At 39.9% G+C, this 23,164-nt stretch overlaps 1 protein-coding gene across 1 annotated transcript in view; it reads right to left on the bottom strand.

The window, feature by feature from the left end:
* Nucleotides 1–23,164, bottom strand: part of LOC127155422 (cadherin-7) — a 143,055-nt gene that overhangs the window by 39,800 nt on the left and 80,091 nt on the right. The window contains exons 7-10 of the mRNA XM_051097605.1: nt 20,773–21,026; nt 16,221–16,357; nt 8,009–8,130; nt 222–339 (exon numbers count right to left, since the gene is read on the bottom strand). Coding sequence (XP_050953562.1) covers nt 222–339; nt 8,009–8,130; nt 16,221–16,357; nt 20,773–21,026 — 631 coding nt within the window. The remainder of the gene's footprint in view (nt 1–221; nt 340–8,008; nt 8,131–16,220; nt 16,358–20,772; nt 21,027–23,164) is intronic.

Raw genomic sequence — 23,164 nt, 5'->3', positions numbered from 1 at the left:
ATCTCCTGCCTGTGTCTCTCCGTACTAGCTAAATCTTTATTAGTAGATATGTATTTGCAGGGCTGCAATCAGAGATTTAGTTTTACTTGACAATTGACCTCAATGGCCCTCAGGCAAACAGCCCATTTGCTTAAAATAAGCAGATTGCAGCCATAAAACGTTGCTCACAAATATATTATAGAAAGAGTACCTGTAATTCTTTCAAGCTTTGCAGAGTTTACCTTTATTATCTCTGAGGGTGAAGTTGTTATTATTGGCAGCAGAGAAAGTGAGAGAGAAATAGAAACGATGGCCACTGGGAGGCTCATCTTTATCCACAGCACTGATCGTCTGAATGACCTGTCACCAGCCACAAGAAGACAAAAAAAATAAAAAAAAAGCTTGTCAAAACATACAGCTGTCGATTGTCTTTCAAGGTTGAGTGTTTAAATGACTATTAATGTTAGTTAATAGAATGTTTTCAGAGCAAATGAAAAAAGCATTACATTTATACTGTGACATATCACAGAATTTAATGTCATTTTCAGGATTCTAAAGATTGGATTTAATCCCAATTTCATGTAGTCATTTTTATTGGGAAACGTCCGTCCAATGTATATTATTTTTATTTTTTTATTTTTTTTTTTTTTTCTGAGGTGATATCTGAGGTAAAAATATGCAATAGTCACCTGACAGTCTTGGAGCTGTTCACACAAAAGTTTTTTGTATTTTACTGTTCTGCTTTTCCATTGTTTTTTGCTTGACATTCACAAATGTTCAAAAATAAAAACAGCTGTAAAGCAGATCAGTAAAATGCAAAAACATGTGAAATCATGTCTTCATTAAAAAAAAATAAATAAATAAATAATAAAATAAAATAAATAAATAAAATAACCGTCCATTTTCCAAACAGCTTAGAGTTGAACCAGTTCCTAGAATCAACCAATTCTAACCTGAAATCCAAAATGTCTGGAATCCAACAGCACCGTAAGCATCTCTTTAAACTAACTATTACTATAATGGATGCTGGGTTAAACTTTATTTTGATAGTCCACTTCAGACACTCTAACTATACACTAACTATAAGTAGCTTTGCAACTACATGTCAACTAATTCTCATTAATTTGCAACTACATGTCTACTAACTCTCAGAGCAGAATGTCAGGTTAGGTTTAGGGTTAGTAGACTAAGTTGACATATACCTGCAAAGTTTAGAAGAGTGTTAGAAGATATTAAGTAGGCAGTCTACTAATACTCTAATAACTAGTTGACATGCAGTTGCAAAGTTACTTACTGTTAGTAGAATGTCTAAAGTGGACTATCAAAATAAAGTCTTACCATGAAAAAATAGTCATTTTTAAAAGCAGAATGTATCTTTTTTTGTGGATACTTTACTACAGAGCCATGTCAATATGACCAGCATATTGTTTTTTGAGGCTGCTCAGTTTGGGGTATTTAGGTTCTGTGGCACTGTTTATCATTCAAACTCAAAGTAAGTGGTTATTTGGCAGGACGTTTACGTCAGATCTTAGTAGGAGAATCTTTTTAAGCAGATCTAAATCTTTACGTCTGGGACAAGAATCAATACTGTGTAATTAACTTATTAGGACATTGTTCTCTCACAAAGAGGATACATTATTCAGCCAACTTGGCATTGGTCTAGATAATGCTGTACAAATTATAGCATATGAGTCTTTGCAGGACTACACTTTTGGATGGCAGAAAAGATTAAGTCTGCCAAAAGTAAATAAATAAATAAATACACACACACACACACACACACACATGGACGGGGTATCTGAAAGGTTAACTAAATCTGAAATGAATGTACAAAAAACTTTATGTGAGTCAGCTGTGGTTTTGTGGTTTTAAAAGCTTCAGTTGGATAGCAAAACATGAACTCATAACACCATTTCCTAACCAGACGCGATGCGACGTGATTCCAGCGACAAGCAATTTGTATGTCCACACCGGACACAACACAGCTATGCAGAGCTATGGAATCAATCAAATATCACAGCCAATCTCTCTGGAACCGCACTCCTAGTGAAATGGAGTTTATAACTTTATAATCTAGTTCACAAATATTCAACCTTTTTAACATTATTAAAAGTACATACTGAATGACTAATTGTTATCTTTGTTATGGAATAGACTAGGGAGGTCACAATATTCAATATAATATTGAACCTTTCGGTACGACATCCATGGTTCAATACGCACTTGTGAATTGCATTTTTTCGGTTTTGCATTTAAATAATTTCCTTGATTTATTTCTCTGCGAAATTTGCTGTGTGTGTGCCCGTGATTTCACATGCTGATATGAGGAAACGCCTCCTCATTTATATTTGAAAAAGCAACACTTGCAGAGCTTATTCCCTTTTAATGAAATGCAATGATAAGTCTTTCAAACTTGTTGTCCAACAAAAGAGAACATTATAACTTATTTTTACTTCACAGCATCAGCTTGAAGAATACAGAAAAACCATATATTATTGCAGACAAGTGTATATTGTCCTTACATTTCATCATTCAAAACGTTTAACGTTATATCTTGTTTTCATTCAGTTACAGCAATAGTGATGCTTTTATCCATATTAGAATGGGCGGGGCCATCTGGCTATATCAGTGGGCATTTCCATAGGATCTTCAGGTTACTGCGACTGAAGCAACGACTGAGTTGTGCAGTTACATAGCATGGCCAGCAACGCAGTACTCGTTCCCGTATCTCAGGGAACCGAGGTTAGTAACCGAGTACTTTCCCTATCGATACTTTACTCGTACTGCGTCTGCTAAGACGTTATGGGGAACCAGTTCAATCCCGCCGTGCTATGCTAGAGGAATGACTAATAATTGATCTTGCCTTAAGCATCAGAGGGGCTCAGTATTTTGCAGGAGTCCCACAAAAGGGACCCCAAGTGGATGCTGCACACTGGTGGTGGTTGAGGAGAGATCCCCCCATATGATTGTAAAGCCCTTTGGGTGTATAGCAATACACAATGAAAGCGCTATATAAATGCGATCATTCATTCATTCATTCATTCATTCACAAAAAACAATAAGGCCAAACTCAGTCGGCCCAGCCTAAGTAATCATCCCAAGGAAGTTGTACAGCCTCAGAACTCGCCCGAGGGCCAAGAGCGTACAGGAAGGAGGCAACTGTCAAGTACTGGATTTGTTAAGAGTGAGCCCATCTTAAGAAGAGAGGACCCAGGCCTGGGGCAAGATTATAGAACCTGGAAAATGTGGACAGTGAGCCCCAGCCAGCCACTGCACAAAGTTCAGCAATGGACACACCACTAGACCAAGCCCAGGACGAGGTGACGCCTCTAGTCGAGTGGGCTCTTACTCCCATGGGGCATTTTAGGCCCAGAAGGAGTATGCCAGCATAATAGTATCAACTATCCATCTGGACAGTCTCTGCTTCGTGACAGGAAGCCATTTGGTGCAGCCACCAAAGCATACAAACAGCTGAGTGGAACGCTTAGTATAACTCCTCAACTGTGGTGTCATGCGGAATGATTACAAATTTACAAAATGATTACTTCATTTTAGTGATGCATTTCTTAATGACGATCACAGAGAACAACGCAGCAGACTGCATACCCTGTTTGTTTTCTTTATTTCACAAAATCACAGAGTGTTGTTGTTATTATGAGTGTACACAAATAAAAGTAGACTCCTTACAGATTCGATTGATGTATTGCTCTTATTTGTACGATCAAAAATGACGGAGTAATTTAAGTTCTTTTTGGCGTTATCAGAAAAATTGCCACAAACTGCGCTGGAGCTTTTTCAGCCCCAGAGGGTTAGCATTAGAGGCGTAGGTCAATGGACTGTAGCAGCTCAAAGGGAGGGCTCTTCAGGGTCCTCAACACTATGGGCAGATCCCACGAAGGGACGGTGATGGGGTAAGGTGGGTTAAGCTTCCTAGACCCCTTTAAAAAAGAACAACTAGGTTGTTCCTGCCCACTGACTCGCCAGCTATAGGAGCATGAGAGGCTGCTATGGCTGCTACATAAGACCTTGAGCGTGAAAGGAGCACGACCCTATCCAACAGCTCTTGCAGGAAGGACAATATCAGAGAAATGTCACAAGAAATTGGGTCTGCTCCGTGGGCTACACAGCGGGTGGAGATGACAGACCATTTAAGGGCATGGAGCCGTCTCGTGGACGGTGTTCTAGCCTGAGAGATTGTATTCAGGATGCTCTTGGGGAGGTTTTCAGGCTCCCATTGAGAGGCCACAGGTGCAGAGCCCACAGCTTGGGCTGGGGGTGGCATATTGTTCTGTTCGCCTGAGAGAGGAGGTCCCATCTCAGGGGAATGGGCCACAGGGCTGGTTCCTTCAGAGCAGGGCCACTAACAGAACCTTGTGTCTCTGATCCTCCATTCGCCTGATGACTTGTGGGATCAGGGTGACTGAAAAAAAGCGTAAAGGAGGAGGTTGGGCCAATTGTGGGTCAACACATCCTTGTTCTTGGAAAAATAAGTTGAGCAATGAGAGTATTCTTCTGAGGCAAAGAGGTCGACCTCTGCCTTGCCAAAGATGCCCCAAATTCCCTGAACCATCTGAGGGTGGAGCATCCAGCCTTCCAAAGGGACTTTGGTCCAAGTTGGTCCAACCAACTCTTGGTTTCAGCCAGTACCGAAGGGGCCGCATACAAAGCAGGCCCAACTGAAGAACTGGAGATGCAGGGGCCATAAGGCCACACACTGTATGATAAATGAATCTCTTACTTACATCGTATGTACATTTGCACTTGCTTATGATGAGGGAATCTGCGAGATTCAGTCTGAAAAAGACTCTGGGTTTCAGCCATGACTATTCTGAACACCTCTGATTGGCCACTGCATTCTAAACTCAACAGAGTCGTGTGTGATTGGTTGTAATGAGTAACACTGTAAAAACGCGCAAAAATAAAATATGATGTAACGTGAGCAGGTCTAAATTTAATACAGCAATCAAGTCTTTTCATTTAATTCTCATTTTCACTAGTTTCATGTTTGACGTATTATAGTTTTATTGAAAAACCCCCCCCAGGGGTTTTATAGGGGGTCCCTTAAAGCTTATGGGAGGTCCGGGAACCCCCAGCCCCCCCCTCAATTCGAACACTGCTCGGACCCCAAGTTAAAGACTTGTGAACATCTCTGGCTAAGATTACTCGCCTTGATTTTTGCACTCAATTACATAATATTTTAATTACATATGTACCCTTACGAAAATTAAACATGGTTGTTGTGGTTGATGTTTTAGTTTATGACTATACGCAGTGCACAAATACAGAGCACATGATCTCTGAAACATCCAGATGTACAAAAAACCCCCCAACCTGTGTAACAAACACAGAGATGTTAGTCCCGTCCGAATCGATATGTGTAGTCACAGACGTCATGTGATCAGACCTGTAATTCAAAGTTGTTTAGAAAACTAGTCCCATCCAAATAGTGCTTTAACTGCAGTCTTGAATTTCTTACAAAAAAAGCAAATTAGCTTTCACATTTTTCATTCACACATACTTCCCATTTTCTTTTATGAATATATCCACCTCCAGTTGCGTTTTGCCTTGCGACTACATCAGTATCATTTTAGGAGAACAGGGCAAAAACATTTCATTCTTCTGTGTTCAAGCCAAATTAGCTTTTAGTTGTGGAGTCATTTATTTGAGTTTTGTTTTTAGTCACAGGACTACACACTGATCCTATACAGCCACCATATTCAGTTAAAACAAAGGAGTTATGATTAAACACAGATTCAAAATATAGGCACTCACTTGTATTTGCCTGTGACATGTATTTGCATTGGCTCTTGCTACTCATAAGCAGCCTAATGGCCATTTCCTTAATAGTATCATTTTGATCTATTATACTTTTTTCATGACTTTTCTTTTCTCTCTTGCTGATTATATTTTCTAAATGCCAGAGGCACACAGGCCAGACATTCAGCACCACAAAATATTTGCTAAATATTGCAAATGCTATGGCATATGTGTAATATTCGCTGTGTAATGCATGAATTGTGTGGCTCCTCTGACCTTTAAACACTGTCATTAATTCTGCTTTCTGTTTGACTGCATCGTGTCGACCCAAACCACATGAGGTGCATATGAAACAGTGATAAAGACAAAGTATGAAATGCAATATCACACGCACTTAACAATATCTAATCTCATGTGATGGTTCACCTTGTTGCTAAGTAATTATTACTTACTATAAATAAAAACTAGAAGACTAATTGATGCTCATACATGAGAGGAATGCATGCATACATAAATATTCACAATTTAATTACTTTTTTTATCTTCTTTTTTTACTTTACTTTTGTGATGTATAAAGAACCCTGAATTTGATTGTATTATTTTGGAACAATTTGTAATTACTTCCAAAAATACATTTTAAGACATTTTAAGTAACAAAGCAATTTGAAAGAAACATAGTCAAATATCTACAAAATTATGTACCTTTACAAAAAATAATAATAAAATTGAAAAGAAATGAATGTGCATTTATTATTTATCCAATTAACAAATACATAATGTGATATCTGAGTCTGTGTAAAAGATCTGTATATGCAATCAGACATTTGTCAATAACTAAAATAAATACACTGAACCAAATTATAAACGCAACACTGGTAACCCCCCCCCCATTTTCATGAGCTGAACTCTATTCTATGTACACAAAAGGCCTGTTTCTCTCAAATATTGTTCACAAATCTGTCTAAATCTGTGTTAGTGAGCACTTCTCCTTTGCCGAGATAATCCATCCACCTCACAGGTGTGGCATATCAAGATGTTGATTAGACAGCATGATTATTGCACAGGTGTGCCTTAGGCTGGCCACAATAAAAGGCCGGTCTAAAATGTGCAGTTTTATCACACAGCACAAAGTTTTGAGGGAGCGTGCAATTGGCATGCTGACTGCAGGAATGTCCCCCAGAGCTGTTGCCCATGAATTGAATGTTCATTTCTCTACCACAAGCCGTCTCCAAAGACCTTTCAGAGGATTTGGCAGTACATCCAACCGGCCTCACAACCGCAGACCACGTGTAACCACACCAGCCCAGGACCTCCACATCCAGCATCTTCACCTCCAAGATTGTCTAAGACCAGCCACCCGGACAGCTGCTGCAACAATCGGTTTGCATAACCAAAGAATTTCTGCACAAACTGTCAGAAACCATCTTAGGGAAGCTCATTTCCATGCTCGTCGTCCTCAGGTCTCGACCTGACTGCAGTTCGTCGTCATAAACCGATTTGAGTGGGCAAATGCTCACATTCGATGGCATCTGGCACTTTGCAGAAGTGTTCTCTTCATGGATGAATCCCGGTTTTCACTGTACAGTGCAGATGGCAGACAGCGTGTATGGCGTCGTGTGGGTGAGCGGTTTGCTGATGTCAGTGTTGTGGATCGAGTGGTCCATGGTGGCGGTGGGGTTATGGTATGGGCAGGCGTATGTTATGGACAGCGAACACACATGAATTTTATTGATGGCATTTTGAATGCACAGAGATACCGTGACGAGATCCTGAGGCCCATTGTTGTGCCATTCATCCATGACCATCACCTCATGTTGCAGCATGATAATGCATGGTCCCATGTTGCAAGGACCTGTACACAATTCCTGTGTACAATTCTTGTATGCTGGCCAGTTCTTGCATGGCCAGCATACTCACCGGGCATGTCACCCATTGAGCATGTTTGGGATGCTCTGGATTGGCGTATACGACAGCGTGTTCCAGTTCCTGCCAATATCCAGCAACTTCGCACAGCCATTGAATAGGAGTGGACCAACATTCCACAGGCCACAATCAACAACCTGATCAACTCTATGCGAAGGAGATGTGTTGCACTGCGTAAGGCAGATGGTGGTCACACCAGATACTGACTGGTTTTCGGACAAATCCCCCCCCCCACACGTGTATAATCTGTGACCTCTGTACACACTGGTTATTACTAGAGGTACTGTAATGTAATGATGCACCGTTGCATTTTGACACCCCTAATAAACACACGAAGGGCTACACATACCTGTCCAGGTGCTGCATTTTCACATAAGAGTGTCTCGTACTCAATAGCAAACACAGGAGCGTTGTCATTAATGTCCATGACTGTGATTAGAGCGATTCCTCTGCCAACCTGAGACGGGTCGTCTGACACACATCAAAAACATAGTTAGCATGAGACATGAAGATTCACCACATAGAAAGTGACTATTGATTGGTGGCTTAAGATGAGTCACTATTAATGGTGGTTTGTCTACTTAGAGCTGCTTTCCAATCTGATCTGTAATATGAATTTGATAATGGAAGAGAGTGTGTGTGAGAACACATTTTGATTCTGTGGTGTGACACAGTATGTGAGATCCTTTCTCCTTAAATGTGCTTGCTGATATTCTGCACGTGTGTCACCACTGGTCGTTGCATTTGCACAATTAAACAGAGAACAATTGTGGATACATGCCTTAGTCAGCAAATCACCTCAGTCACAGCTGTGCACCCTGAGCAATAGGTCACAACCAGTCCCTGAAGAACACATTAACATTCAAGTCTTCTACTGTCCTGCTTCAGCACAGACACGCAGAGACACAGAGCACAAAATATGAACCAGCAAAGCTGGGCTGTTTAGTTTAGTTTAGCTTTTCCAGTTTGAACTCTGATGTGATAAAATATATGAAAATTACAAAGTGAACTTTACAATTAAACTGTCCTATAGCTTCCTACGGAATCACATTTTCTTTGACCTTGTGAGATCACCGTCAAACAACCTTAGATACATTGAAAAATAATACTGTAACCTTCCCAAAATCAAAAACCTAACACATCTAACCAAATAATAATAATAATAATAATAATAATAATAATAAAGAGTATTATTACAATGCAAAACAGCTCATTTACAATTCATTTTAAAGAGCATCTGATCCAGTGCTGACTGTTCCCAACAACGACTCTACTATAACAACTCTAGGACAGTTAATAATCAATTAGAGAAAAATGTAAAAGCTTATTTAAACTAAACTTTTAGAGGTAGCATGTTATAATAATGGCATAAAAATAATCACATACTAATTTAATATTTTTTTTACTGCATTATTACTTTATTACTGATCTAATATTTTAATTGATTATATTATTAACATTCAGTAATTACATATAATTGTAATTATTCACATCTACTGAATGTCAGAGTACTTCTCATTCTTTCTTAAAGAGCCTGTTTGATTTAGTTTACACCTAGATGTTAATTAATTAATGCACTGAATATCCATGTGATTGAGGTCTCTATTATTCAAGCACATATCCATATGACTTCTGTTAAAGTTAGGGTTAACTCTTTATTCAATCTTGTTTAGTTAATGCCTTCACTAATCATTAGTTCAGTATTAATTAAGGTAGTAGAATGATTATTTAGGTACCCTTATTACAAAATGTTACCAGAAAAGTTCACCCATAAATGAGCATTTTGTCATGAGTTATCTACCTTCGTATTGTTTCAAATTCATACGGCCTGCTTTTTTTCTGCCCAGCATGACAGAATATTTGAAGCAACTTGTATCTGTTTTTGTTCCTATTATAAGTCAATGATACCCAACACGTTCAAGCTCCAAAAAAGACAAAGTTAGTGAGAATCCATATAAAGCAAGTGGTATATTGTACAAACTTCTGAAGCCACAAAATTACCGAACAGATTGATGAAACCAAAACAATTATCAACGTATGTATGCCCAAACAACATCAAATATGGCAATTCAAACCTCATTACTTCAAAGTTTCAACCAACATCAGACTTAACCTGTAGTGCATGCAGAAACCATTGATCTGACAAGCATATGACCAAACATCATAACGTTTGAACTTCATGTCACCATATTTGTCGGAGTCTTACACTGCAGAAAATGCTTTTCTTACTTAGATTTTTTTGTCTTGTTTCCAGCTAAAATATCTAAAAATTCTTAAATAAAGAAGGATTTTCTAGACAAGTAAAAATTATTGTCTTGTTTTCAGAAAAAAGACATCAAATTTAAGTTAGTTTTTGCTTAGAACAAGAAAAATAATCTGCCAATGGGGTAAGCAATATAATAATCTATTTCAAGCAGAAAACAAGATTATTTTGCTAACCCCATTGGGTTTATTTCAAGCAAAAACTCACTTAATTTTGACTTGTTTTTTCTGAAAACAAAACAATAATTTTTGCTTGTCTAGAAAATCCTTCTTGATTTAAGAATTTTTAGATATTTTGGCTGGAAACAAGACAAAAAATTTAAGTAAGAAAAGTAGTGTAGTATTTTGATTTAAATTTGACTTCACTTGAGAGCAAACAAAGGCTTGAATTTTAATCTCTTCATCAAGTGATCATGCTGCCTCAGAAGAAGAATATAATTTAACTGCATGAAACTATATAATGCAAACTTGTACCTTCATGTTACATCCACACCAGGCTCCACCCTCACAGACACGCAGCGAGCACCCTCTCCTGAGTATTAACCAGCCACACCTGCTCTGCACACCTGACACCAATCACCACACCACATAAAAGCACACTCACCAGTTCACTTACTGTCCGATCTCGTTATTCGTAAGTGGACTCTCTCGTTGCTCTCTCCTTGTGAATATACTTACCTTGTGCTTACCTGTGATTTCTCCAGAGTTCTCCATCACCTCCAGTGTGATTCTCCATTTCTCCATGGTCCTACTCTGTTCCTCCTCCTGGTTCGTCTCTGTGGTGTGTGTGTCTCCATCGGTGTTGTGTGCTCCAACTATTCCTCCTAAAGTTCAAGAGAGACTTTCAGTTTGTTTATCATTTCTGTTGGATTGGATCATTATATATTTGAGTTACCTTTTGCCGCATCCTGCGAAGAACCTGTGTTGAATAAATTACTATTATTGTTTACTTTTACTACGTTGTCTGTCCGCTTCCTTAACAGAAGATCGGACCATAAAAAAGAGAAAATGAAGCAACATGAGCACCGCCGATCCCTTCCAGGAGCTTGTAGACGCTCTCAGACGGTCAATCCTTTCCACACTACCACCAACGGCACCCACGCTATCACAAGCACCACGCCAGAACCTGGAAGTAAACAACTCTTCTTCGCCAGCGGCTGTTGTATGTCCCATGGTGCGACCGACGCCCTACTCTGGCGAGGCGGGGATTGCAAGGGGTTTTTACTTCAATGCTCCATCACATTCGCTACATACCCTAATGTATATTATTCTGATGATGCAAAAATAGGATATGTAATATCTTGTTTATCAGGAAACGCTCTTCGCTGGTCAATATGGAGCCAAGCTGGACCCGCTGTCAGTTCCTACAATGCTTTCGCTGCCCATTTCCAAGATGTGTTCGGAAGAACCGATTCCGATTCATCCGCTGGTGAGGAATTGTATAATTTCCGACAAAATAACCTCACTGTGCAAGAATATTCTATCAGGTTCCGAACGCTAGCAGCAGCCAGTGGATGGAACGAGAGAGCTTTGGTCACAACATATCGACAAGGTCTGGAATCGAATCTTCGTATGATGCTGGCTCCATATGATGATTCAATTGGACTGGAAAAGTTCATTCAACTCAGTCTCCGATGCTCTGCACGAGTTACTGCCTACAACCAACAAACTTTCCACATTAAAACTGGAAACCCCTGCCCGCCAGAGTTCACTAGCCATCCCGAGCTAGCTCCAGAGCCTATGGATTTAAGTCGACGTCGTCTCACACCCCTGGAACGTCAGCGATGATTGTCTTCAGGACTTTGTTTATATTGTGGACAACCTAAACATATATTGAAGAACTGCCCTCTTCGGCTTCCTCGTCCTATGGTGAGTCAAGTTATAACTGTTTCCGAGAATATGCACCCATGCACATATCCAGTAACTCTTACTGCTAAGGGAGTTTCCATTTCTGTTGCTGCTTTAATAGACTCTGGATCAGCTGGTAACTTTATTGCTGGACACCTGGCACGACGACTGCGTCTACGGACTGAACCAACGGAATGGAGATATCAAGTTCAATCAATTGATGGAAAACCCCTCTCCAATCGGGATGTGCAGCGTCGTGCAGGTCCCATTCAACTGGATTTGGGTGTATGTCATCAAGAGGAGATATGGCTTTTGGTTCTGGAGGGTTCTATGATCGATATAGTGCTTGGGTGTCCGTGGTTGGCGAGGCATGAGCCCATCCTCTCCTGGGGCACTGGTGAGATACTGAAATGGGGCTCTCAATGTTGGCCTACCTGTTTCCCCAAACTTCCACTGTGTTCTCCAAAGTCTCTTACGGTTTGTACCACATCCATTGAAAGTCCTATAGAGAAACAATCGATTGACATTCCCTCTGAATATCATTCTTTTCAGGATGTTTTCTGCCCCAGGAGAGCTGCTCGCCTACCACCCCATTGCCCATGGGACTGCGCTATAAACCTGCTCCCAGATGCCCAGTTGCCCAAGGGAAGGATCTATCCTTTATCTATCCCGGAAACAAAGGCCATGGAGGAATACATTCAAGAAGCCCTTGCACACGGCTACATTCGACCATCTACATCCCCTGCTGCTTCAAGTTTCTTCTTCGTGGCCAAGAAAGATGGAGGACTCCGACCATGTATAGATTACCGAGCTCTCAACAAGGTAACCATCCCATTTAAATATCCATTACCCCTCGTTCCTGCTGCTCTGGAGAAGTTACGGGGAGCCAAGATTTTCTCGAAGCTAGACCTTCGTAGTGCATATAATTTAATCAGAGTGAGACGCGGAGATGAATGGAAAACTGCTTTTAGCACACCTACTGGCCACTACGAGTATCTCGTTATGCCATATGGTCTTGTTAACGCTCCCTCCATATTCCAGGACTGTATGCATGAGATCTTCCGAGAGTATCTGGACAAATTTGTACTCATCTACATAGATGATATCTTGATCTTCTCCTCTACACTCCAAGAACATCACCAGCATGTTAAACATGTACTTACCAAGCTACGTGAACATCAATTGTACCTTAAAGCCGATAAATGCTCGTTCCACCAGAAATCCACCCAATTCCTCGGTTACAACATTGATCCAGCTGGAGTGAGCATGGACCACGGAAAGGTGGAAGCTATCACCAAATGGCCCAAACCCATAACAATTAAGGAACTTCAGAGGTTCTTAGGATTCTCCAACTTTTACAGACGATTCATAGAGGGATATAGTATGCTTGCCAGTCCACTCACGTCCATGCTGAAGGGAAAACCCAAGACCCTTACCTGGTCGTCTGACGCTACACAAGCGTTTCAGCAGTTGAAAACTGCTTTCACTTCTGCCCCAATTCTCCGTCATCCAGATCCATCCAAGCAGTTCATCGTGGAAGTTGATGCCTCAACTACAGGAGTCGGAGCCATCCTTTCGCAGCAGCAGGGGAACCCACCTCAACTGAAGCCGTGTGCATACTTTTCAAGGAAACTCACCCCAGCGGAGAAGAATTATGACATCGGGAACAGAGAACTTCTGGCCATCAAACTAGCTTTGGAAGAGTGGAGACATTGGCTGGAGGGGTCTGTTCAACCATTTCAGGTATTAACTGACCATAAAAACCTACAATATCTGAGAGATGCTAAAAGACTGAATCCTAGACAGGCCAGGTGGGCCTTTATTCTTTAACAGATTCCAGTTTTCAATTTCATACAGACCAGGTTCAAAAAATGTTCGTGCAGATGCTCTCTCTCGTCTCCATGCTCCAGAAGAGGAACCTGAATCAACTGAACCCATTTTACCAGAGAAATTGTTTTCCTGTCCCATCCAATGGGTGACCCCTCCAGCCGCATCAGATCCTGCTCCGGCGCCTCCGCCAGGTTGTCCTCCGAACTTCCGATTTGTTCCAGAAGAAGAACGCTTTCCCCTCATTCATGCCACGCACACTTTAGTGGGCACTGGGCATCCAGGGACCAACAGAACCCTCTCGCTCCTTAAACAACAGTTCTGGTGGCCAATGATGGAGTCATATGTGCAGAGGATCGTGAGAGGGTGTCGGGAATGTGCCATGGCCAAGACACCGAGACATCTACCTGCAGGAAAGCTGGTACCTCTTCCCACACCTAACCGCCCCTGGTCACACCTAGGGGTCGACTTCATAACTGATTTGCCCGCCTCAGAAGGTAACACGTGCATCCTTGTAATAGTTGATCGTTTCGTTGAAGTTTTGTCGTCTCATTCCTTTAAAGGGTCTACCTGCTGCCTGGGAGACAGCACAGAACCTGTTTCATCACGTGTTTCGACCCTATGGTCTTCCCGAAAACATTGTATCTGACAGAGGACCACAATTCATATCCAGAGTTTGGTGGGCATTTTTCCGACTTCTAGGTGTGGCCGTAAGCCTTTCCTCTGGCTATCATCCGCAAACTAATGGACAGACCGAAAGAAAGATCCAGGAGGTGGGGCGGTTCCTCCGTACCTTCTGCCATGACCACCAGAACACCTGGAACCAGTTCCTGGGCTGGGCCGAGTACGCCCAGAACTCTCTCCGCCAAGATACCACCGGCCTCACCCCTTTCCAGTGCGTACTCGGCTTCCAGCCCCCACTCTTTCCCTGGTCAGGAGGACCATCTGACGTACCTACCGTCGACCACTGGTTCCGGGAGAGCGAGAGGGTCTGGGACATGGCTCACCAACATCTTCAGAGGGCAGTGCGTAGGCAGAAGACTATTGCGGATCGACGTCGCTCTGATGCTCCTACTTACCAGGTGGGCCAAAAGGTTTGGCTTTCTACAAGGGACATTCGCCTACGCCTGCCCTGCAAGAAACTAAGTCCCAGATATGTTGGTCCCTTCACCATCACGGAGCAGGTTAACCAGGTCACCTACAAATTACAATTACCACCTCACTACAGAATACATCCCACTTTTCACGTCTCCCTCCTCAAACCTTGTCACGATCCTCTTCTTCCTCCCACAGAGCCTGGTGTTGAACAACCCCCTCCTCCCATGGTCGTCGAGGAAGGAACCATTTATCAAGTAAAGGAGATATTGGATTCCCGACGTCGTGGTGGGCGCTTGGAGTATCTCATTGACTGGGAAGGATACGGACCTGAGGAAGGATCGTGGGTTCCAAGAGATGACGTCCTAGATGAAACTTTACTCAGAGAGTTCCATGAAACTCACCCAAATCGTCCAGCACCCCGAGGCAGAGGTCGACCACCACGACGTCGGAGGGGCTCGGCCTCAGGAGGGGGGCCTGGAGGGGGAGATAGTGTTACATCCACACCAGGCTCCACCCTCACAGACACGCAGCGAGCACCCTCTCCTGAGTATTAACCAGCCACACCTGCTCTGCACACCTGACACCAATCACCACACCACATAAAAGCACACTCACCAGTTCACTTACTGTCCGATCTCGTTATTCGTAAGTGGACTCTCTCGTTGCTCTCTCCTTGTGAATATACTTACCTTGTGTTTACCTGTGATTTCTCCAGAGTTCTCCATCGCCTCCAGTGTGATTCTCCATTTCTCCGTGGTCCTACTCTATTCCTCCTCCTGGTTCGTCTCTGTGGTGTGTGTGTCTCCATCGGTGTTGTGTGCTCCAACTATTCCTCCTAAAGTTCAAGAGAGACTTTCAGTTTGTTTATCATTTCTGTTGGATTGGATCATTATATATTTGAGTTACCTTTTGCCGCATCCTGCGAAGAACCTGTGTTGAATAAATTACTATTATTGTTTACTTTTACTACGTTGTCTGTTCGCTTCCTTAACACTTCATGTCCTTTATGGAGCTTGAAAGTATTAGTTTTGATTCATATTTACAATATTGACATTCTTCAAAATATCTTATTTTGTGTGTGAAGAAAAGCCATATGAGTTAGGAATGACATGAGGAAGAGCAAATGAGAATAGAATTTCTATGAATACTCCCACGTGGAGTACATGAAAGAAAAGAATGAAAGAGTGTCACCCCTTCAGAACAGATGTTTAAGTAATTCATTCAAAGCTTCTTGCATTTAATAATCACATAATAATTATTTCTTCACATTTCAGAACACTCATGCGTGTCAGCGCAAATAGCCTCGTGGTTAGTTTGCCAACATACGGCGGGTCTGTGCTCATGGTGACCCAAGTTCAATTCCCATCTCGAGGTCTTTCAATCCTGCTCCCCTCTCTTCACCCAATGCTCTCCTGTTTGCTCTTTACTATCCTATCTCAATAAAGGCATAAAAAAAACCCATAAATGTAACTTAAAAAAAAAAAAAAAAAACAATGCCTGCATTCTTTTTCCTGCATTATACTCACGGTTCTCAGTGGCAAATATGGTGATATTGTGGACTGAATTGACTTCTCTGTCAAGGACTTTGGCTGTGCTGATGACACCAGTCAGAGCATCCACATTGAAGAAGCGTTCCAGGTCTGTGTTCCGGTCTATGGAGTACCTGGACACACCATGAGGAGTCCTTCAGTAATTACAGGGAAAATGATCTTGTCTTTATTAGCTTTCCTCTTTTCTTATTCATCATCGATGATTCTATCAATGATTCATTTGATTATCTGTAGCACGTCTAAAAGTACAAAAGAGCTAAAGCCGCACTGTAAAAATAAAAGACACATTTCATTTTTTTTTCTCCTCTTAACCACTAGATGGCACAAAATCTCACCCCAGCGCTTTCCTAAACACCTGCATTTCATTATGCAAATAGGTTGTTTGCAATCACGTGATTCTAAAGACGCGCGAAATGCAGATGGAGGGCAGGAAGTGATTTTTCTCTATAGGAATCAATAGCAGAATCTCAAAATGACTGTTTTTAGTTGTTTATAGAAATCTGTCAAATCGAGAAATTGTATTTCATATCGTGTATGAACATTTGCTGTTCATAAGGAGGAAAAGGCAAGAACTTGACTGAAAAAAACTGGGAAAGTGGCTTATAAACCTGCGTTTGTGGTCAAGAGGAGAGTCAGATAATGTGTGTGTGCGTGAATGGTTAATGAAAGATAATAATATTAAGATATAAAGAAATATATAAATAGATACAGGGTGAGACAGTGAGAGTTCACTCAATGCTAAATGCCACACGTACATGCAACGCAAATAAGATCTTATATTTGCAGTTGATTACAACTGAACCTTGTGAGATTGCAATAAATTGAAGTGAGTGACAGCTTTTTAGTGACTATATGAAAGCGCTGTTTGCTCGCTTTCTAGGCTATAATCAGTTCAGAATTTGAAAAAAAGTTTCGCTTTACATGCTGCTAACAGGACCAATGGCCAAAAACCCTGTACAGCAGTAGTTTTAGGAGTGACATATATCCTGCATCCTTCATATAAATGTGATGAATCACTTTCGAAAGAGTTTGTTTGCTCTCAGGCTTAGTTGCGTAGCTTATTTCCACCACCTCGATGACAGGCAACTGAGGCAGCTATTTTAGTTTAGTTGAAAAATCATTCCTCTTCATAACATAAGGATCACATCCAACATATGTTGTGATTTTCTGTTTATACATTTCTCTTGTACAGTACAGACTTTTCTCCATCTCATCCATTCTGCTTTTTCAGTCAGTCCTGAAACTTCACTGCATGTGCAGGGTTTTGTGGCCATTGGTCCTGTTAGCAACACGTAAAGCGAAAATTTTATTCAAATTCCGATCTGATTATAGAAAGCGAGCAAATAGCGCTTCCATATAGTCACTAAAAAGCTGTCACTCACTTCAATTTATTGCAATCTCACAATGTTCCGTTATAATCAATGACGCTCAATGACTACATATATAATATCTTACGTTGTGTCTGCGTGTGGCGTTTAGCATTAGGTGAATTCTCACTGTCTCACCCTGTATATATTTATATATTTCTTTAGTAATATCTTAACATATTATTACATCTTTTCTTAACCATTTGCACACACGAGCATTATCCGACTCTCCTCCTGACCACAGACGGAACTTTACAAGCCACTTTTTCCTGCGCTTTTCAGTCAATTCTTGCCTTTCCGCCCTTATGAACAGCAAATTTTCATACATGATAAAAGATATTTTGTGGTTTCTCGGTTTGACCGATTTGAGCATCCATAAACAACGCAAAACATAGGCATTTTTGAGTTTCTGCTAGTGATTCCTATGGAGAAATATCACTTCCTGCCCTCCAGCTGCATTTCGCGCCACAGCAATGACGTCATGTGCAAACAACCTATTGAAGATGATTCTGTACTATCTACTATTCTTAATGTTTTTAAAATGTTATAGATTTATATAGCAAATGAGAATTAAAAAGCAAGTTACCTGGGGTAAAAAGTGCCTCCGCTGTTGGAACTAAAGACACAATCATTGACATCACGATAAATGACTGACTGACTTTCAGTCAAGAAATCTGAAGTTCTGCCACTTTTGGATGTAAAATACTTTTACAGAACACATGCTCCACAAACTCAAAGCCTGAGATGACAAAGAAAGTCAATGATCAGCACGACAGTACCAACAGATTAGAGTCATTTGGTTTTGTCAACTCAAAACTAATCCTGTAACTCTGAATTTGTTCAGCTACCATTATCGTATAGGCCCAAGCTTCAGTATTTGACCACTGTTTGTAATAAAACTCTGCTGCAGTGACAGTAGTTTCATAATTTATGTCAGAAGTGTAAAATAATCAATCAGTAATTCATGATATACTGAATAGAATAACAACACATTCATAACACTGGTGAACAAAGTTTAGAGCAGTAAATAGTTACTCCCCAACACTGTCAGTCAAATCTGTTGCATTTTATTTGTGTTCACATAGCAGCACTAAACAGTGTCCATTAGTGCTTATAATCAAAAAGCATGCGTAAGTATGTGAAACTATACAACTTAAGTTAAATAAAAACTGCTTATGCTACATGAGCATCTTTGTTTGAACAGTAATTGAAATGGTTTTGAAACTTTTCATGCATTCTGATTTATATAAAGCCCCAGTCACGGGTCATCAAATAAAAAAAACAAAAAAAAAAAACACACACACATGAGGAACCATTATATAAACCACCAGAATCTAAAAAAAAATACAGTTTTTTGGTCAAACCACTCAGCACTAGCTGACCCCGTGGTAGTAGTCATTACACCTCACTATGAAGAAATTTAAACAGGTAACATATTGTTCTATGTTGTTATTAAACAAGTGCAGACATTAACTGCATATTTCATCTTGAGGCTTAGTTTAGTTTGGAATAAGCGTGGAACAGTCACAGAGAATCCATGAGGCACAAAAGGGAGTAATTAAATTTTTCGACAAAAAATGGCAGATTATCATTAACTCTCCACGCCTCAATGCCTCACAATCATTCTTCAATTATCAAATAATTGTAAAGGATCACAATGACACAGATAAACAGTCTGCTTGTCAGAATGGATGTTATAGTTGGGAATGTCAGGTCTCCAGTGGGAATGTTCATGACATTTACCATGTGTCGTCGGGCACAAATGAATGCCAGTGCAGGTGAGTCAACACTGTCCCTGAAAAATACACTATCCTGGTTACGGCATGGTTCAAAAAATATAACTGTGCTAAAACTTTATAGTAAGGGTATGAATAATCATGTACTAATATCTAAATTAATACCTACTCCAACATGAACTAATAATTGGTGAAACCAGGAACTAATCATGAACCAATGAAAAGCTAACCTTTACTATGACTGGAATCATATGGATTCATGTATCAATAACAGCCACCTTAAATACGTGTTTGTACATGTTTGATGTATGCATTAACATTTAGCGATAAACAAACTCAAATTTGCTCTGTGAGAATAAACAAGAAGTACCCTGATTTTGAATTAAACAGTATCAATTAAAATGTCATAATTTAAACTTCATCTGCATTTTCGTCATAAACATCCCTGGATGGCATATGACTGTAGTAACAGTTAAGGTCAGCTCTTCTTTGGTTCATGCCATGCCTTCACTAATCATTAGTTCATGTCCAAGTGTTAACAGTATTAACAGATATTAGTAAATTATTTTTTATGTACCCCTATTATAAATTGTTACTGCAATGGTTTATCTACACCAGAGGTCAGGTTAACCGAAAACTGTCTGTCATTGATGTTTTTTTTTTTTTTTTAAATCAGTGACATAAAAATCTACAGCATCTGAATGCCGTCCGTTAGTTTGATAAATTACATTGAGGTTGACTGATTGTAAATTGTAGCTGCAATTCCCACCTCTGTCCAGTTGGTGGCGACTGCACTCCAGTGCCGCAGAAGAGCACAGGATCCAGAACAAATCTGAGACTTTTTTTTATATCAAAAGTAACAAAGCACAGAGCTCAGCCTATTGTGATTTATTGGATGTGTTGTACTGTTCATTCATCAACTGAAAACAGCATAGACCAAAAGACAGATTGTATTGAGCAAATTTTAAAAATTGTATGTATGTACAGTTAATTATACACACCAAAACAATGCATATACTCACTGAAAAGTCATAAATGTAATCACTGAATCGAACACCAAAAAATAAATGAATAAATAAATGAAAAAATTTAAAAAAAGCTACAGCTTCTATTAATTTTAAATAAAAGATATTTGTCATTGTCAAGTCCCAATGCTTTGTCAACAAACACAAATTATTAAAGTGCATGATCACCTCAGTCTGTCAAACTGTTAAACAAGATTTTGTGGTCTATGTACAGCTCACTGACATTTTTATAGATTAAGTACAGAATGAAGTAATTAAATTGAGTTTTAGCATCCAATTAGAGTTCTGTGTTAGAACTAACATATATTGCTAAGAAGACAGTAAGATAAACAGCCATATGAATCACAAACACACAGTCTAATAGGATATTACATAGAACACACATCAGTGAAGCATTTACCTGATGGCACTGCTGGGTGAGTCTGGATCACGGGCTGAAACTCTACCAATGACCGTCCCAACCCTCGCTGCCTCAGATACCACCATCTTACTGATCAGGGGGGAGAAGACTGGCGGCTCGTTGACATCCTCTACTATGACCTTTACAGCCGCTGTATCACTGAAGGGGCCAAAGGTCAGAAATTGAGGGTCAATATTCCGATTAGTGGCTTCAATCTTCAGAGAAAAACTGCTTTTACTTTCATAGTCCAAAGGCTGTAGGGAGAGAGAGAGAGAGAGAGAGAGAGAGAGAGAGAGAGAGAGAGAGAGAAAGAGAGAGATTATCATTTAAAACAAAATGGAAGAATAAACACTAAAAATAATGAGTATTGTAGAGAAAAAACACACACACAAAAAAAAAAACAACAACAACAAAACTCCACCCAATCAACAGAGGCTACACAAATTAAATTATTAATCAACTGGGTGTTAAAAAAGATGATAACAGTGCATATAAACTGACTAAGTAACTTTGCGGTAACACTTTATTTTGATAGTCCACTTTAGACATTCTACCAACAGTAAGTAACTTTGCAACTGCATGTCAGTTAGTCATTAGAGTATTAGTAGACTTAATATCTTCTAACACTCTTCTAAACTTTGTCAACTAATTCTACTAACCCTAAACCTAACCTAACAGTTTGCTCTGAGAGTTAGTAGACACGTAGTTGCAAATTAATCAGAATTACTTGACATGTAGTTGTGAAGTTACTTATAGTCAGTAGAATGTCTAAAGTGGACTATCAAAATAAAGTGTAACCAACTTTGCAAGTACATCAACATTCTACTTACCCTAACCGTAACATAAGCTTACTAATACTCTGAGAGTTAGTTGACATGTAGTTGCAAAGTTCCTTTTAACATAAACATTTTTCAGTTCAAATTATTGTCTAGCTCACATCAAAATTAATATTAGCCTCACAGGGAACACTCCACACCAATCCACTTAAAAGATGTAGCAAGATACTGTGCAAATCTTAAACAATGTCAAGATATATAGCCCATTCTACATGTAAAATAAGATTTAATATGGTGTTCATTGTGTTATAAATAGTCATAATCTTTAAAGTTATAACCACAAATGCGTAAGCATTATAATTGTATAATAATTGTTGTTATAATTATTTACAAGAAGATATAACATAAGTTTTTTTTTTTTTTAATGCATTATGCATTCACTATAATGCATTAAGAATACCCTTATAATGTATTATAAATACAGACTTCATAGAAAGTGTTACCGAAATCAGTTACTAACAAGTAGGAAGTTTAAACTAGACAGACATTTAAGGCATAAAGTGCAGTCATAATTAAGCATGTAGCGTTTGTTCTGGCGGGTCATGTGTGTCAAGCTCACATCAGCTGACTCTCAGCTGATCGCATCTACCTATAGGAATACGGCACCTATCACAAGCTCTATTCAGTATAGACCAATTATCTGTTTGTAAACATTCGGGATGCATGCGCAGCATGGTTGCAGAAAACCCGGGAGAGATACAGTAGCCTTTATGGCTAGAGAATTACACAGATACAGTATACAATACTTAGATTTAAAAAGAATATCGATGTTAGATAGTAGGACAGTCTTACAGATCCGAAACAGGGATGACGTTTTATTGTGGGCGGTTCAAGTGGCAGTCTATGGATGTAACACCCCTTGGACTGTCTGTGTTGGTTTTGCCCATTGTCACACCCCCGTTGGACTGTTCTGTTGGTTTCTCCCTCTTGTGCCCATATTTGGTTTTTCCTGTTCCTGTCCTTGTTAAATCCTTATTAGTTTATCACCCACACCTGTCTGTGTATCATTATCCTGTCTATATAAGTTGTATTCAGTTCTGTGTTTGTTGTCCGATCTCAAGGTTTCTTTGATGTGTGTTCACCTGCCCTACTTGGATTTACCTGTTTGGATTTATTAAAAGATCTGTCGTGTCATTCTCGTGCGCTTCCTTTATACACACATCCGTGACAATGGAGCCATGGAATAAAAGAATAAAAAAAAGGTAAATTTGGTTTTATATTTCAAAATTCTAACTTTATTTTTGCACAACTCTAGAGGAAAAACAATACTCTTTTTCCCTCGGCTCAGAGTTTATATCCCACACTTCTGGCTTTTTTCCCTTGGAATTAACAAACTAAAATAAATATATAAAAATAAAAATATGTTATGTTATGTTATGTAAAAATGTTAATAGTAATAGATTTAAATAATATTTCATGCTGTAACTGGGCTAATACAATACGTCCCCTATGAACAGCATATGTGAATATTATGTAGACCTATGGTTCCCCTTCAGTCGGTCTCGTTCGACGTACGTCGGAACTTACTGACAAATCGAGGATCGCTTTGGGAGACC

The sequence above is a fragment of the Labeo rohita genome, chromosome 24 (assembly GCF_022985175.1).
Source record: "Labeo rohita strain BAU-BD-2019 chromosome 24, IGBB_LRoh.1.0, whole genome shotgun sequence".
Taxonomy (NCBI): Eukaryota; Metazoa; Chordata; class Actinopteri; order Cypriniformes; family Cyprinidae; genus Labeo; species Labeo rohita.
This window is presented reverse-complemented; position numbering and strand designations above follow the sequence as displayed.